Source organism: Lineus longissimus, chromosome 6, assembly GCF_910592395.1.
Source record: "Lineus longissimus chromosome 6, tnLinLong1.2, whole genome shotgun sequence".
In the NCBI taxonomy this organism is placed as follows: Eukaryota; Metazoa; Nemertea; class Pilidiophora; order Heteronemertea; family Lineidae; genus Lineus; species Lineus longissimus.
The window spans coordinates 18,776,856-18,792,534 of NC_088313.1; the positions used below are offsets into that span (position 1 = coordinate 18,776,856).

At 43.6% G+C, this 15,679-nt stretch overlaps 2 protein-coding genes across 2 annotated transcripts; one reads left to right on the forward strand and one right to left on the reverse strand.

Annotated features, from left to right (window-relative positions):
• The first annotated feature begins 254 nt into the window (after positions 1 to 254).
• On the forward strand, positions 255 to 12,216 carry LOC135489789 (ionotropic receptor 25a-like). The gene is given in 17 exon segments (XM_064775336.1): positions 255 to 387; positions 1,787 to 1,919; positions 2,208 to 2,363; positions 3,917 to 4,177; positions 4,476 to 4,651; positions 4,943 to 4,996; positions 5,237 to 5,377; positions 5,711 to 5,881; positions 6,187 to 6,306; positions 6,576 to 6,665; positions 6,808 to 6,887; positions 6,890 to 7,085; positions 7,863 to 8,208; positions 8,408 to 8,657; positions 8,998 to 9,197; positions 9,402 to 9,537; positions 9,794 to 12,216. Coding segments are annotated over 16 exon segments (2,811 nt in total). The 5' UTR covers positions 255 to 387; positions 1,787 to 1,837; the 3' UTR covers positions 10,146 to 12,216.
• A 268-nt stretch (positions 12,217 to 12,484) lies between these two features.
• On the reverse strand, positions 12,485 to 14,840 carry LOC135490023 (zinc finger protein ZFP2-like). The gene has a single exon (XM_064775670.1). It carries the CDS (start codon positions 14,802 to 14,804, stop codon positions 12,645 to 12,647), a length of 2,160 nt encoding a protein of 719 aa, XP_064631740.1. The 5' UTR covers positions 14,805 to 14,840; the 3' UTR covers positions 12,485 to 12,644.
• Between the last annotated feature and the right edge of the window lie 839 nt (positions 14,841 to 15,679).

The window sequence follows — 15,679 nt, forward strand, 5'->3', positions numbered from 1 at the left end:
GCATGAAAACCATCCTGATAAAATCAGGTGTTAATTTCATCAGGATGCAGATCGAAGAGTTAAACATTCCCACTTGCCACATATATATATCATTTACCATTGTTGGAACCACTGACAATGAATCAAAGTGATGGCATCAATACAATTCATGACTAACCACAATGACGAACCCACTCGGTCTGTAAATTAATTATTAGCGCTAGTTAATGTTGTACGTCCAAATGAAGCTCGTTAACCGGTAGCTAGTGGTTCGGATTCACAAGGATTGTGACATCGTTTATTTCTTGCATGCGCGCACCCATGTGTTGAAGATGCTGTAGAGGATCTTTAAAAGATTCGGCCATGTTCAAGAATGATGAAGACTGGAATATTTATCAAAAACCAAAGGTAAGAGGAACCACGTCCATGGGGAGAGCGGGGCAATGGGATGCGGCTGAGCGCGCATAAACAGAGAGCACAGCCATATTTCGCAGGGGGTGATGGTGACGTGCGGGACGAAACGTATACCGGTTGGAATCACCAGACTTTGAAAAGACCAGAAGATCGATCTCACTACCCATAGCTTATACCGATAGTTCGCAATAACTGTCACCAATCACGTGATCACCCCAATCAATAAATCGAAGGGCCAGGGGGTGATTGGACCAACCGAGCCTAGTTACATCTTTGATATATCAATACTCATTAATGATAACATTGACCAGAATCATTACCCAACCTGACCAGGGGGTCACTCAAGATCGGCCTCCTGTTCGCAATGTTTTTGGATACGCCTAAAGGGGCACAATAATATTATCACGGCCGCTCTCGCTCCATCAGGTGAAACATTCAGGGAAAGGGTCCACCGGTATCGGACGGACTTTTGAAAGGCAGGCCAACAAGAGAATTTGACCTGCGCAGATTTCTCGGGATGAAATGTAATTTTCTATTGTGATTTTCACTTTATTTCATATCAAGGATAATCGGATATCCCTCAGAAGCGGGGTAAGTGGTCAGGTGGTATATAACTGTATATTCCTTTTCGGTGCTTTTCAAAGTCACTTTTAGAGCTAGCCTAATAAAAATACACAAGTTGTGCATCTCATCCACCCGCCTTGTCAGTTAGCACATAGGCTTTGGCTCAGTGTTCCTATACACTATAGGCGGCTAGAGAGACCATGAACTTATGACAAGGGGATACAGAGAAGAGCATGTCAATCCTATCAGCGTTCCCAAACAATAAGGAGAAACACTCAGAAACGGGAACCATCAAAAACGTTATACCGATACCATGAATTTGAGAAAATAAGCTCATTTTTTCCCTGTTTCGCGGCAAAGAGAGTTGCGTGCAACGAACAACAACTGATCACCGGGGACTCCATTAATACATTTCCGGTTCGGGAGTAATGGGACATTCGATCGGAATATTCAGCACCAAGCTGTATTCAACAATATGTGCAGCGAGATGATGAAATTAAAACGCATTTAAAATGAGGGCAGGTGTAAAAGTTTAAAATGTCCTCGGATAGAGTGTGCGAGACGCAAATGATTCTATATGTGCATTTTGACATTTATAACCCTATACAGAACCATGAATACTATAATCCGTAAGAATACATTGGACAGTTGTTCCAGGGGACATTTTTGACTGCTACACCGGTCGCACCAGGTCCGCGTTGTCAAGAAAGATGAGCCCGCGCGCAAACAAGTTTGTCCGCGAAGCAGTGCTCATGCGGCATGCTGGAATTCTGAGGGAAACTTTAGAGATAAGATTATCCTGATTTTAACTGTCTTTCGTCATTTTCAGATTCAATTAGTGGAAGCAATAAGGACGTCTTTGGACGTTTAAGAATTCAATATGTCTACCTCACTCCGTCCCATCCTCGTGTCCCTGTTGCTTGGCATAGTAGTAAACACAGACGCTGCAACAATCAAAGTTCGTAAGTATTCGTCATCATCCTTTGGAAATCAGGCCGGGTGTTAATTCTTGCCCATATTTTAGTATTTCCATACAGCTAGGGATTCAATGGGGAGGGGGGGGGGGGGGGTACATGTAATACTAATAGTGAGTTTTTTTTGCAAATCCCCGAAACGCCAACGCCTGTCCAATTGCTTGAAATCGTGATCAAGAGCTCGAACAGTGTGATAGGCTTCGGAGGGCTTTGCGAAAACTCCCTCAGAATCCTGATGTTTCTGCACCTAATTTCACGATTCGTTTGATATTTCAGTTGGATTATACGACTCCGCGGACACTGGTTTGGCCACGACCCTCGGCTATGCTGTTGACCGAGTGAATGGCGACTCGTCTGTTCTCTCCGGCCACACTGTCAGCCTTACCACCACCAGCACCACACCGACAGATACCTATGCCGCTGCGGATGCAGGTAAGACACGCTGTTCAACAGAAGCAAAGCTATGGACATACTAAGTAAAAGACAGGAAAGACACGTCACATGCAGTCAAAGAACAGCCTTAACGAGAAACATAATTATTTGCTTTCAACTTCGCTCATTCAAAGAAATTTTCAATGAAATGACTGTTTTGTGAAGCGTTATGATCTTGTCTGTCTTGGATAGAAAGTTTTGATAGCTACATGTACTTAGTGATCTTTTCATACCTTATAACACGCAGTGAATTGGTTTCGTTCGTTTTATTCAGCGAGCGCGTCGAGATCGTATCTCATTACGGCTAGAAGATTGAAAAAGTTTTTTTCAAGTCCAAATTTTTTTTCACTTGTTTTTTTTCTGCTCGAAATGAAGAAAGCATCATCAGGCCCAAAAAAATTTTGGATTTGAAAATTTGTCAGAATTTTGAACTTATGAAAAAGTTCAACAATTTTGGCGGGAAAACTTAATCATGCATTTTTCCCCCGGATTTTCAACTTCACTAACGCGACCACCCCGGTAACGCGACTATTCGACCTCAGTCCCATGAGTGGTCGTGTTACCGGGGTTCCACTGTAATTGGTATTAGATAATTTCATCAGTTAGTGAAAGTCTGGCCTTTAGTTCTCCTTTCCCCGTTAATTGTCCCCAATGAATTCACATGATCTAATCTCATGTTCATCTCTGTCGGCAGGATACAACAACAATCGCAATTACGAATAGTGTCCTGGACGCCGTCCACTGCAATCTCCCTATGAAGCTTCTGGCCATGAAACCATGTACCACAAAATTGCGAAGCATCGGCCAAAATCGATAATAATACCATTAATATCTAATCCAATATTTCACAATTTCATGCAAATATTTTCATAGAAACTATTTCAACACATGCGCGTAATAATACCGTCCAGTTGACATGAATATTTTATAAGTCGGCTGAAGTTGTTTCATCGGTTCTGCTACTGTTTGGTCAGGGAAAGAGCCGCTGTTGATGTAATAGGCAGGTTCCGCAAGCCGTACGAAGAGCTAAACAACGAATAGAATATTATGATGCTGTTTCATGCCGTCGGAATTGGGCGAACTTTTCCGGCCAATACCGATCTGAACCGTTTCGGATGTCGGTGCCGGTGATTCATGCCGTCATTCAACTTGATAATCGGATATCGGCCGAACTATGACGAACACCACCGAAATGCAGAAAAGTATAGTTCAAGGCTACCAACTGGTATTCATACATCAGTAAAGCCGCCAGTGCAGTTTAAAACGTCAAAATTTGAGAAGTGAATATTCAAGTCGCTCCCCTGGAATGATGTTTACAAACATCATTTTGGTTTTTTTCATTTTGAATATACTCGGTGCTTAGTCGTTCGTACGGATGAGTGCAACATCCCTCTAATGGGTACTTTGAGGGGCTCTTCATGTAACCGGTCGATGGATCATTGAATTATTCATTTCTGCTTTTTGCAACTGGTAGATTCGTTTTCAATTTTCAATTTAATTCATCACCTTTCTTTTACAATTGTTGTCATGCTACATCACCTTTTTTCTTCCAGTTTGTTCTGCTCTTTCCTCTGGCCTCGACTTGATCATCGATGGTTCCTCCGACACTGTCCGCGCGGCTGTGAGAAAGCAGGCGGAGGTGGTTGGCGTGCCCGTTGTGAGCTGGGGCGAGATGCCCGAGGAGGTAGACAGCGCCACCTACAGCAACTCCGTCAACTTCGACCCTCCGATCAACGTCATGACCGAATCGATCGCCAGCGTCGTCAATACAGAGAACATGACCAACATTGCCTTTGTATATGACTCCACTTTCAGTAAGTCTTGCTTCTTTCAGCAGAACTACCACTTTCCATTGGCTATTAACAAGAAAACCTCATCAGTGCCTGATTGGCTGTCACACACATGACGTCATCAAGAGTGCCTATTTCAGTGACTCTTGCACCACGCTAACGGGCTACAAACAACTGCCGGCCTTGGGCGCGATGGTTTTAGATTTGAAATTATCATGTAAGGATAAAATCCTTTTGGGATTTTGTCATATCATCCTATCATTTACTTTTCATCATTGACATAGGCCTTTATTTAGGTTTGCTTTTGATTCCTTTCCTATAGATTATGACGACCTCCAGAGGCGAATCCTACGTAACGTCCCTTCTCAGCACATGTACTTTGCGTTGCCAAGCACCAACGCCTTGATAGACACCCAACTCGGCTACATCAAGTCTAACGCCATAAAGTACATCTTCATCCTTGGAAGCAACGCGAAAGCTGGAAAATATCTTGGAAGGGTAAGCTTTCGTGGATTGCGACATGAAATGAAAATGAACCACATAAGTGACTAGTTTTGTATAGTCTTTTCATACGGTTCCCGTCCCATTTGGACGGAAAATGCTCACCAAAGATTTTAACCGGGCAGTTCAATTCCTTGTTAAGTGTACTTTGATATATTTGAAGAGGTATTTTAATGAGCTTAATCGAAATCGAAATGAAATCGATATTATTGTGAATTTGAAATACCTGATTGATTCTTATGTTGCCCAGGGTAACTCATTTAGACAGTATTCATAATTTCGTTACAGGCAAACAAGCTCAATTTGATGACTTTCAAGTTCTACTGGTTTGTTGTAACAAAGGTAAGTGGAGTGCTGATGGTTGGGGAATCTAATATGCAGGGTAGATTTGGGGGCAGAGGTAGATGCCCGTAGTGAATACTATGGTCATTTTTCCATCACCAGACCTCAATTCATGATACTGCTTGTTCTTTTCAATAACTGATATGGAAATGGAAATGACCACACAAGTGTAAATGGATAGGATTTGAAAGAGATAACGCCAGGTTTCCTTTTTCAAACGTGACTCCTACTTTATTCCAGGATACTGCTGTCACTTGCACAAGCTGCTCCAAAGAAAGTAACTACGTGACCTTGACCGCCAAGCCCGACTCGACCCAGTCAGCCACTTATGTGACCTTCATGGCCAGCAAAACGTCTGGGTTTACCGCCAGCGACATCGATGTAAGTACATGTATAACAAGGTCACACAACCCTTCGTCCTCTATGATAAAAATATTTCTTCCCGACCAGTTTCACGTCGTTATCCCAAGATAAATTGAGAGAAATAGGCAAGACCTGCACTGGTCAGCTTGATGGAGGTCAAGTTTTATGATGACTTTACTTTTCGAGAACAATGGATTACAATGGAAAAACATGATACGTCATGATTACGGTCATGGCAATGCATATTTTCTATTCAACACTGTCTCCTGCAGCCTTAGAAAGATAAAAAGCTCAATCAGTTGACATGAGTTCATTTCTAAATATTGCTCCCATCCTTATATTTCTTACCAGGTTGACCAAGCCTTTGTGTCTGATTTGGTGATGCTCGCCGGTAAAGGTCTTGCCAGTTACCTGTCTGACAGCTCGTGGAACCAACCCATTGTACCTAACTGCGGCACCTTCACCACACCTAACGCAACCTTTGTAGCCCAGGCTGCCGGGGTTGTCACCAAACTGAAGGCGGTAAGTTTCAGAAAAAGATTGAAGTGTCCCTTTCTCCGACTCCCAGGAGCTAAGAACATGTCAAAAGGCTTGTCCGAAAGCTTGTCGCTTGCGGTATCCCCTTAAATAAAGAACACCAAACTCTACGCGGATTGCCGATCTTTTGCCTAACTAATCACTTATTTGACTGCAGATGGTCACCTCAGCTTAACGTTTCCGTTGACCGTGTTGCGAATCTCAATAGTTTGAGCTATTCCTCACCGAGGTGCACCAAATCCCCTTCTGTGACTTTCAATAACATGTATTGCTCTTGATTCGTCTTTCAGTTGGTTGCTACTGGACTGTTTGGTACCTTCACCTTCTCAGCCACATCAAACAAAGAAGGCATGACCATGGAAATCAAGAATTTGAAATATTCTGGCGGAACTCAGACACAGTCAACAACGGTAAGCTTCTGTTAAAATCGGGTAAAATGATATTCGGGCTCGATGTGGGGATCAGTTTTACTGGCTACTAGAGTTAAGAGGATGTATCTGAATGGCGGAAGGAGAGCACTTTAAGAAACAAGATGACCAGATTGTGTTTTAAATGCAATGTCTATTCGTTGGAGCAAGCTACAGAAGGATAAAAGCGTTCAAACAGAGCTAAGACAAAACCTAACTTCGTGTTTCGCACTCATGATGTCAATGAACCGCACATTACAATACTGTTTCAGTTGGGAACATGGTCAAGTGCTACCGGACTGAGCAGTTCATCTGTGACTATTGCGGCCGGCAAGCGTTCATACAGAATATCAACTATAGTGGTAAGTATATACGATGATATATTCTCACTTTTTCCCTCCATTACTTGCCTTTTCGAAGGGATCCTGGTGATGAAGGAAAAGATATATTCAGTTACTTCCTCGTTTGAGGACGATCATCGTATCAATTTGCCTTTCTTTACAGGAACCCCCTTTTCTGTTCAAAAATGCAGACGGCACCTTCGACGGCTACTGCAAAGAGTTAATTGACCACTTGTAGCAATTTGCCTTTCTTTACAGGAACCCCCTTTTCTGTTCAAAAATGCAGACGGCACCTTCGACGGCTACTGCAAAGAGTTAATTGACCACTTGTCTAAAGAAATGAACTTTGACTACACCATCATCGAGTCACCAGACGGCAAGTATGGCAGTCTGCAATCAGACGGGAGCTGGAATGGAATGGTCAACGAACTCATTCAGGACGTAAGTAACGATTTGAACTGCCAGGGATCTGAGACACCAGTTTTGGTATTCCAGGGAAAAGAGATTATCATGTTCATTTTCTCATGTCATGGTCACTCGTAGCTATCAATTGAAAAAGACCCACACAGATCTACACCAAACTATGTTTTTTTCAAAATTGAGTGCACAGTAAAGAATTGAACATCCTATCAGTGTTGTAAATGACGTATTTTCAAAGCAGCACGCTAAAGGCTTAATGTTGCCTTTTGGAACGAACTCGAAATGAGACATTGGCTTACCCGAGGCAGAAAAACAAAAGGCAAAGAGACAATGCCACTCAGAAACTGTTTTCCTTTTTAGGAGGAAATCGAGCCGGTTAATCAAACGTCATACTCCATAGTGTGTCACGTGGTTCCAACGGACCAATAAGTAAACGTCGAATTTACCGTCTGGTGCTAGACGTCTGCATGGCCCCCGAGTGAACTCATATCCTAAAACTATATAAAAAACATTAAATATTTGAAATAAAAACGTTACAAACTGGTGCTATTTCATCGTGATCATGTTGAATCAGAAGTTGCGTTCTTGGCATAATTGTGTTGTTTTCAAAATGGCTACCCAAGCCGCCATTTTGAAAAAAACGATAGTTGGTCTTTTGACAAGGACGCAATTACCAAACAGTGGTTTAGAACACTATCACTGTCAGTGCACTGATTTCTTGTCAATAAGCTGTATGTATACGTGGCTAGTCTATACTGCTCGAGGAAACCGGAAATTCATTTGGCTTGTCCGTTCCAGAGAGCCGACATCATCATAGCACCACTCTCGGTCATGGCGGAGAGAGAGAGCGTGATTGACTATACCGTGCCCTTCTATGACTTGGTCGGTATCACCATCCTCATGAGGAAACCAGTCTTCGAGTACCAACTCTTCAAGTTCATGACAGTGTTGGAAAACAACGTCTGGATTTGTTTCCTCTCGGCATTCTTCTTGTGCAGTTTCCTGCTGTGGTTGTTCGACCGCTTCGGGCCCTACAGCTACCAGAATAACAAGGCAAAGTACTGGGATGGCACTGGAATGGAGCCGAGGGTTTTCGACTGGAAGGAGGGTGTCTGGTTCTGCTTCACTTCTATGACCCCGCAAGGTAGGGTATGACTGGAGCACCTTTGGGTTAGCGGAACTCCTTGGAGGATACCAGAGAAAAATCTAAAGAACGATATCAAAGAATGGCCATAGAAAATCTTTGCCTGAGTCACAACCTGCCGATCCACAGCTAGCTTTAACTTCTCATCTACTTGATTCCTATGAGGAGTTTGCCTCAACGCTATACTATTTTCCTTCAGGTGGTGGCGAAGCTCCCATGGGCATCTCAGGCAAACTGATCGCGGCTGCCTGGTGGGTGTTCGGCTTCATCATGATCGCTACCTACACTGCTAACTTGGCTGCTTTCTTGACCGTCTCTCGTTTGGAAACTCCCATTGAATCCCTTGACGACTTGGCGAAACAGTTCAAGACCAAGTATGCGCCACAGCAAGATGCTGCAACTCAGACCTACTTCAAACGTATGGCCGACATTGAGGACAGGTTCTACAGGTAGGACGGATATATCAGATTTGAAAATCTGGCTACTGGATCAACGATGGTCATTTTGGATTATCGTGAAGAAGGAGTTTAAGGTGTTCGTTTGCTGTCGATCTCCTTCATGAGTGGAATAATCGTCCTGCTTCAGACTGTACATTTTTGGCCTGAGCTCCCTATAGACGAGTGATGTTTGCTGTGGTAAGACGTAACCTTGGACGTTGACGATCCTATTTTTCTGCATGCGCGCATCGTCATGAGTAACAAATCTTTGTAACTACATTTACAGCAAGTTGCACGACAAAGTCAACTCGCCATCCATTCAAACTGGTTAACCGGCAATTTTCTTTTGCAGCTTGTGGAAGGATATGAGCATGAACAGTTCCCTCGGTGTGGTAGAGCGCGCCAAGCTGGCTGTATGGGATTACCCCGTCAGTGACAAGTTCACATCGATGTGGAATTCCATGGCAGAGTCTGGATTCCCTTCATCTTTCGCTGAAGCAATCGCAAGGGTCAAGACGCCCAAGGATGATGAAGACGACTTTGCCTTCATTGGTAAGATAAAAGACAGTTTCATTTGTTGAAATGTGTTACGCCTCAATGATAGCCCCATGTTTGCATGATCAATAAATTGAAATCTAAAAAGGAGAGGCTTTGCATGTTGCAAATCTGCACTGATACTGGGTGCGCTCATTCGAAATCAAGCAAGCGGTGATGTCTTGAATTGAGAATAAGATCTATCGCATGAACTCTTTCTAGGTGATGCTACCCAGAACAAATATGCCGTGCTGACCAACTGTGACTTCTGGGAGGTCGGTGAGGAGTTCAGCAGAAAGCCATACGCCATTGCCGTTCAACAGGGACAGGTCGCGCTCAGGAACGAGTTGTCAGACGCGTAAGTAATAATCCCTCGGTTTGAGTATGAAGCTATCGAAAGGGGCAATACGCCCAAGGACGATGAAGGTCGTTTGCGGGTTGATAGAGCACGCTTTGCAGTGACAACAAAGGCGCCTTTTTGCTCTGGAAGTGCCGAGCGCATTTTTGCGCATCTCCACCAAAGCACGCCAAATGTTGGAGTATACACGTACTCCAAAGAATAGTCGTTATGGCGTTAGTACCATCATTTTCAAATTTCTTAACTCATTTTGCAGCGTCTTGAAACTGCTCAACCAACGTCTTCTGGAGGACATGAAGGCCTACTGGTGGGAGTACAACATGAAGGAATGCCCCAAGGTCGAGGATGAGAGCGAGGGTATCAGTCTGAGGAACATCGGAGGCGTGTACCTCCTCATCTTCATGGGCGTCGGGTTCGCCTTGGTGGCACTTCTCTGGGAGTTCTTCTGGTATAAGTACCGCGCTGATAAGAAGAAGGCTGAGGCGAAGAAACAAGTTGTGGTCAAGTCTGGGCATGATGATATGCACGTCAAGGACATTGAGAAAAATAACTATGATAATGAGTATTCGGGGCGACCAAGAACGCAGCAGAATGCCTTCCATATGTAATGGACTTTAGCCACAAAAAGTTTTTTTATCACCTAAAGAGAACCAGGCTCAGATCTGAACGATGAAGCTATTGCGTCACTTTACCCATCCCCGTTTGTCGTTTCGTATTCGATCACTGTATATATTTCTTTTAAACAATGCTTTTAATTTAAGGGGTTTTACGATTCGAGCAGTAAGCAGTGGTCATAGCAATATGCAGGAATTAGATGTAAAATATTTAGCATTTATACGCACACACTGGAATTTAGATGTGGATGATTTAAGTTATCACTACTGTTAGCAGTATGAGTTCGTACACAATATTATGCATATCGTGATAGGTACTGTGATATTTCCTCTAGAGGAGTTAAATTGTTACATGTATTTAGTTTTAAGACAATGATGAAGAGACAATTTTGTCATTTTTCTGACGCGCAAAATTCTAAATTTAACTATTTGACATGAAAAAAAGGTATGACACCTCTGTTTCATAATGATATATCAGAGTCTTTCAAATACCCTCGATATATATACCTCTAACGGGTTTGATTGTTGTAAGCGTTGCGTAATAATGTTACGTGGTGACGCATTGGAAGAATGGAAATGGAGACCATATCAATCGAGTATCGCAGAAGTCGCTGTCACCTGTTTCCTGAATGATTGCTTGCCAACGCCGCCGTGTGCTACGTTGCCGTCGGTAGGACGCAGGCATTCGGCACCGCCGGCGGCTCCGACTCGCCTGACGCTGATGGCCTATAGGGAATTTTGAACATGAACAAGAAAATGCAACACGATTACGTTGTAACTGATGAAGGGTGAGTACATAATGGACTGTCCCGCGTTAAATTTCTCCCTCAGCTTGTTCAGACTCTGTGTTTCCATTCCTCCTAGCTTGTGTAAATAGCAAATATTGTATCACATTTTGGAATTTTGTAAGAAATGAATAATTAAAGTCGACTCACTGTGTGTTCAACTGTGTTACATAACCTGCACCATGGTATCAGAAAATAACTAAGTTCTCCATTGATTTATCTCCGTTCCAAATCGAGGAAATATTGGGATAAGTTTGATGTGAATGTTAATAAGAAAATGACTTGTATAACTGATTATTCGTGGTTACGCATTGATAGATTATTCGGTGATAGTTTATTCATTTATTGATATGGTTAACCATGGTATTGCTTGGGGTGAAATGGTAAGGGTCGTGCTAGTGCACAGAAGCTGATAAAGCCAGGAATATCACTTACAGCTTTCTAAAACAGAAACTTCATACATGTTTAGCCTATCAAAAGTCGATACAAGTTGCCCTAAGCCTCACGAGTGAATAAATAACTTCCCCTTCAAATCATTTCTTGAGAGATGGCTTGGCCAATAGCAACTACTCGATGTAAGAAGTGTTTCAACAACGTTAAAAGCGCATTTAAACCGCCTCCATGGCAACGCATCAGTAATACTGGGGGTTTCTTCAACGTTGGTTTTTCCTTTCGTTTTCAGTATTGAAGTACCAATGAAAATTGTCGCAGTCTCAGTAAAAGTAAAAACAACTACTAACGTATTAATAAAGCACAATGCCAACAAGTGCTCTGGTACAACAATATCGATGAGGTTTGAAAAACCTTCGTTAAGAAATGGAATTCCATATGAACGCGCCCTTGCACAGGCGCATGAAGAACTCTAGCGCAAATGAAAACACCCATAGAACAATTATTTGTTAGGCATTGTCAGCTGGGCTGGAGGTTTGATCTTCTCGTGCCTGTGGCTATAGGTCCGTGGTTAAGACATGATTCTGATCCGCTCTTACGTTTTGTCGATGTAACTTGTCGTTGAACATGGAATACCATTACTGTTTTGGAGCATATTTTGGCATAAGACATGCAAAGAGCACATTGCAGGCCTGTGCTTCCATGACAACGAGGTGGCTAAACAGGGGCCTCACTCTGGAGTGTTAATTGGTGAGTTTTTAAGATTCAGATTGAAGATGTGACCATTACCACATAACTGGTGTATAATTTTAGCCCAGGCTGTAAATACATGTCCAGTATCATCTGTGATTTATCAAAATAAAGTGTGTTATCATTCGGTGTGTTGACGATACGGTCTTTTTCTTTCTTCCTTCCCGCTGTTTCTCTGATTACCTACCCACTTTGGTGACCAGAGCAGGGAATCGTCTTAGGGCTATAGCCAGATCGCTTCGAAAGGAAAGAAATCACTTCTCGAAATCTTCCTCCGCTTGCTGGTGACTGTGAGCCACGTAGGTCAAATTTAAAAAGGAAGACTATTTGCATAAAATACTTTTTATTAGAGTACTACATGTATATGCATTTACAAAGTTAAAGATTCTAGAGACACCACCATTGAACATCCATGAGAGCGGGCTGGACTGCTAGGTATTACTGAGATCAAGTTATCACTGAGGTTGTCGAAGTTAACCCGTCATATCACATTAGTTTGAACAAACCCATCATCTCCCAGACCAGTCTACCAATTACAGTCAGAATAACCACTGATTCGGCGACAGTGCTAGTTGTAACTCCACCCATGCACTTTTGTCACTATTCCCTTCAAAGTATGAAACTTCTCAAAATGATCAATGAGTTCCCTGCGCTCCAGGAAACGCTCGCCGCAACGCTCACAATCATGATGACGCTCATCATTGTGCCATTTCTCGTGCTTGTACAGGTTACCAGCCTGACTGAAACAGCGACCGCACTGGTCACATCTATATGGCTTCTCTCCTGTGTGAATCCTCAAATGAATCTCCAGTGTCCCTTTCCTGGCAAACCTATGTCCACATTCCTCGCACTCGTATGGCCTCTCGTCCGAATGACAATGAAGATGGTCATTCAAACCTATCCGCAACGAGAACTGCTTCCCGCATATTTCGCACTCATACGGCTTTTCCTTCGTATGGCTGCACCGCACGTGATCGTAAAGCGCACTACTGGTCGTACAGCGATAATCACAAAACTCACAAGCGTATGGTTTTTCACCTGTATGGATCATGGCGTGCGTCCGGTAGTTGCTACTCTGACTGAAGCCTTTCCCGCACACTCCACACGTGTATGGCTTTTCGCCAGTATGAACACGGGCGTGACTTTGCAACTCAGCCACTGTACGAAAGGCTTTCTCACAGCATTCGCACTTATGCTCCTTGACTCCTGTGTGGAGTTTCTTGTGCACATTCAGCGCCGCGGTTGTCCGAAATCGTTTACCGCACTCATCGCATCGACACGATACTTCCCCAGTATGGATTTTGATGTGCACATTCAGCGTGTACGGCCGCGCAAACTTGAGTCCGCAGTGACTACATTCGTGTTTCTTCTCTCCGGAATGCGTCGCAAGGTGGCGCTGCATGTGGCCTTTCTTGGTGAAAGCCTGACCGCACTCCGGGCAAGCGAAAGGCTTCTCTCCCGAATGAATCAAAACATGAGATTTATAATTCCCGCTCTGACTAAATGTCTTTCCGCAGATGTTACACTTAAATGGTTTTTCACCAGTATGAGTCCTCGCATGCAAGTTCAGCGAAGTCTTTAACCCAAATTGTTTCCCGCATTTTTGGCATTTAAATTCTTTTTTGCCAGTATGGACGACTGCGTGAGTTTTTAAATGATCTCTCTTTTTGAAACGCGCCTGACAAATGGTGCATTTGTGAAGTGGTTCTTTTTCACGTGACTTTAGCTTTATCTCCGAATCGATTTCTCCGGCACAAGTTTCTTTCTTGGGCACCTTCTTTGAACTGAGTTGTCCTCCATGAGCCGCTTCCATCGTTGACGATTTTATCCCAGATCCAACCTTCTTCAGCGACTTCATCACTGAATCGGTTGGTGCCGCACCAGCCTCTGCCTTCGACAACTTTGTCCCTGAACTTGACTGTCCTGCACCAGATTCCCTCTTGGACAACTCTACCGCTGAATCGTTGGCTTCTTTCGCATGCAACCTGATCCAAGACCGAACCAATTGCCTTCCGGTAGTTTCCTTTTCAGGCAACTTTATTCTTGAACTGGATTGTCCGACACTTTGTTCTTTCGAGTCCAACTTAATCTCTGAATTGGACTGTCGTCCGCCACTTCGCTCTTTCGATACCACTAACTTTACCTCATAACTGGATTGTCCGACTCTTTGCTTTTTCGATACCATTTTCATCCCTGAACTGGAGGGTTCGACACTTGGCTGTTCCGAGTTCAACTTCAATCCTGAGCTGGATGGAGCTCGTTCGTTCTTTGGCGATTTATTCCCTGGGGATGAACTAACTGATTGTCCGCCAATAGCTTTTTTCGAGCACGACTTTAATCTTGTATTGGTGGCTGCCTTCTTGGAAAACTTTTTCCCTGAGTTGAATCCATCGCCAAGGCCTTCTTTCCCCGCAAGCGACTTTATTCCAGAACTGAGTATAAACTGTTCAACACTAAATTCTTTCGTAGGCGGCTTCATCTCAGAGTTGATACCGACTTTTCCTCGACTAGCTTCTGTCTTTGGCGAGCTTGAACTGAAGGTAGGCCTACTGGATGGTCCGACACGAACCTCGTTCTTGGTATGAGTGTCCGAACCTGAACTTACTGATTGTCCTGATCTTGAACTGAGTTTTCCTCCACTGGATACCGCGATCTGTGACGACTTCATAAATGAATTGATTGCACTGAATAGTCCGATACGTGCCTCTTTCTCGGTGTGAGGCTCCATCCCTGAACTAACTGACTGCTCCGAGGTTGAACTAAGTTTCCCTCCACTGGCCTCTAGTCTTTGGCGACTCCATCTCTGAACTGAAAGCACCGAATAGTCAGACACGGGGTCTCTCTCTTCATTCCAGAACTGGGTCTTGAACCATGGAGCGATGTTAGCTTCATGCCTGAACTAACTCAACTGATTCAATCCTTCCACTGCTGTTTTGCAGTACCTTTTAAGGCGACGCCGAAAAGGTATTGCCGAAAAGGTATTAAAATTCCTTTTCGGCGTCACCATGGACATAGTCGCCCAACCTTTGTGAGCGCGAGACGTAAGCTTACATCTACTGGTGGTCCCTGTCTATTGTCAGGAGGAGGGCTTGACCTATTTCTGATTGGTCATTGTTAAGGTCATTGCGAAATCGGAATGTTTATCGAAGCATGCGTTATACAGACATACTTGTGAAGCGACATTGCATCATACAAATGTATGTCAATACATGTTGTGTGGACATCCACCTACTCAGTTAGTTTATGATTTACACCAATTAAATTGGCTGTAAGTGTATTAATGGAGACAATTATCAAGTTATATGGTTATCATCAACACCGGCATGTTACTTCGGCGTTGTCACAGTGTGGTAACTACTGAGTATTTCCATCATACCCATTGTCGACTCGACTACCTGGGCAGTCCATCGCGTCATCCTAATTTGGTCTCCTTATGGTGAGGAACGCGGCTGGTCCACTGCATCCGGAGTGTAACCCATTGCTGCAAGGTGCACTTGTATAACAGAATGATATCCCTATTCAGGGTTGGCGCGCCCATTCTCATTTTCGCCACTTGCGAATGCTGCACATGAGTGGCGAATGTAAAACAATGTCTGGCTAAAA

Coding starts and splice junctions, on each gene's coding strand:
- LOC135490023 (XM_064775670.1), bottom strand. CDS start 14,804: ATGGAGCCTCACACCGAGAAAGAGGCACGTATCGGACTATTCAGTGCA.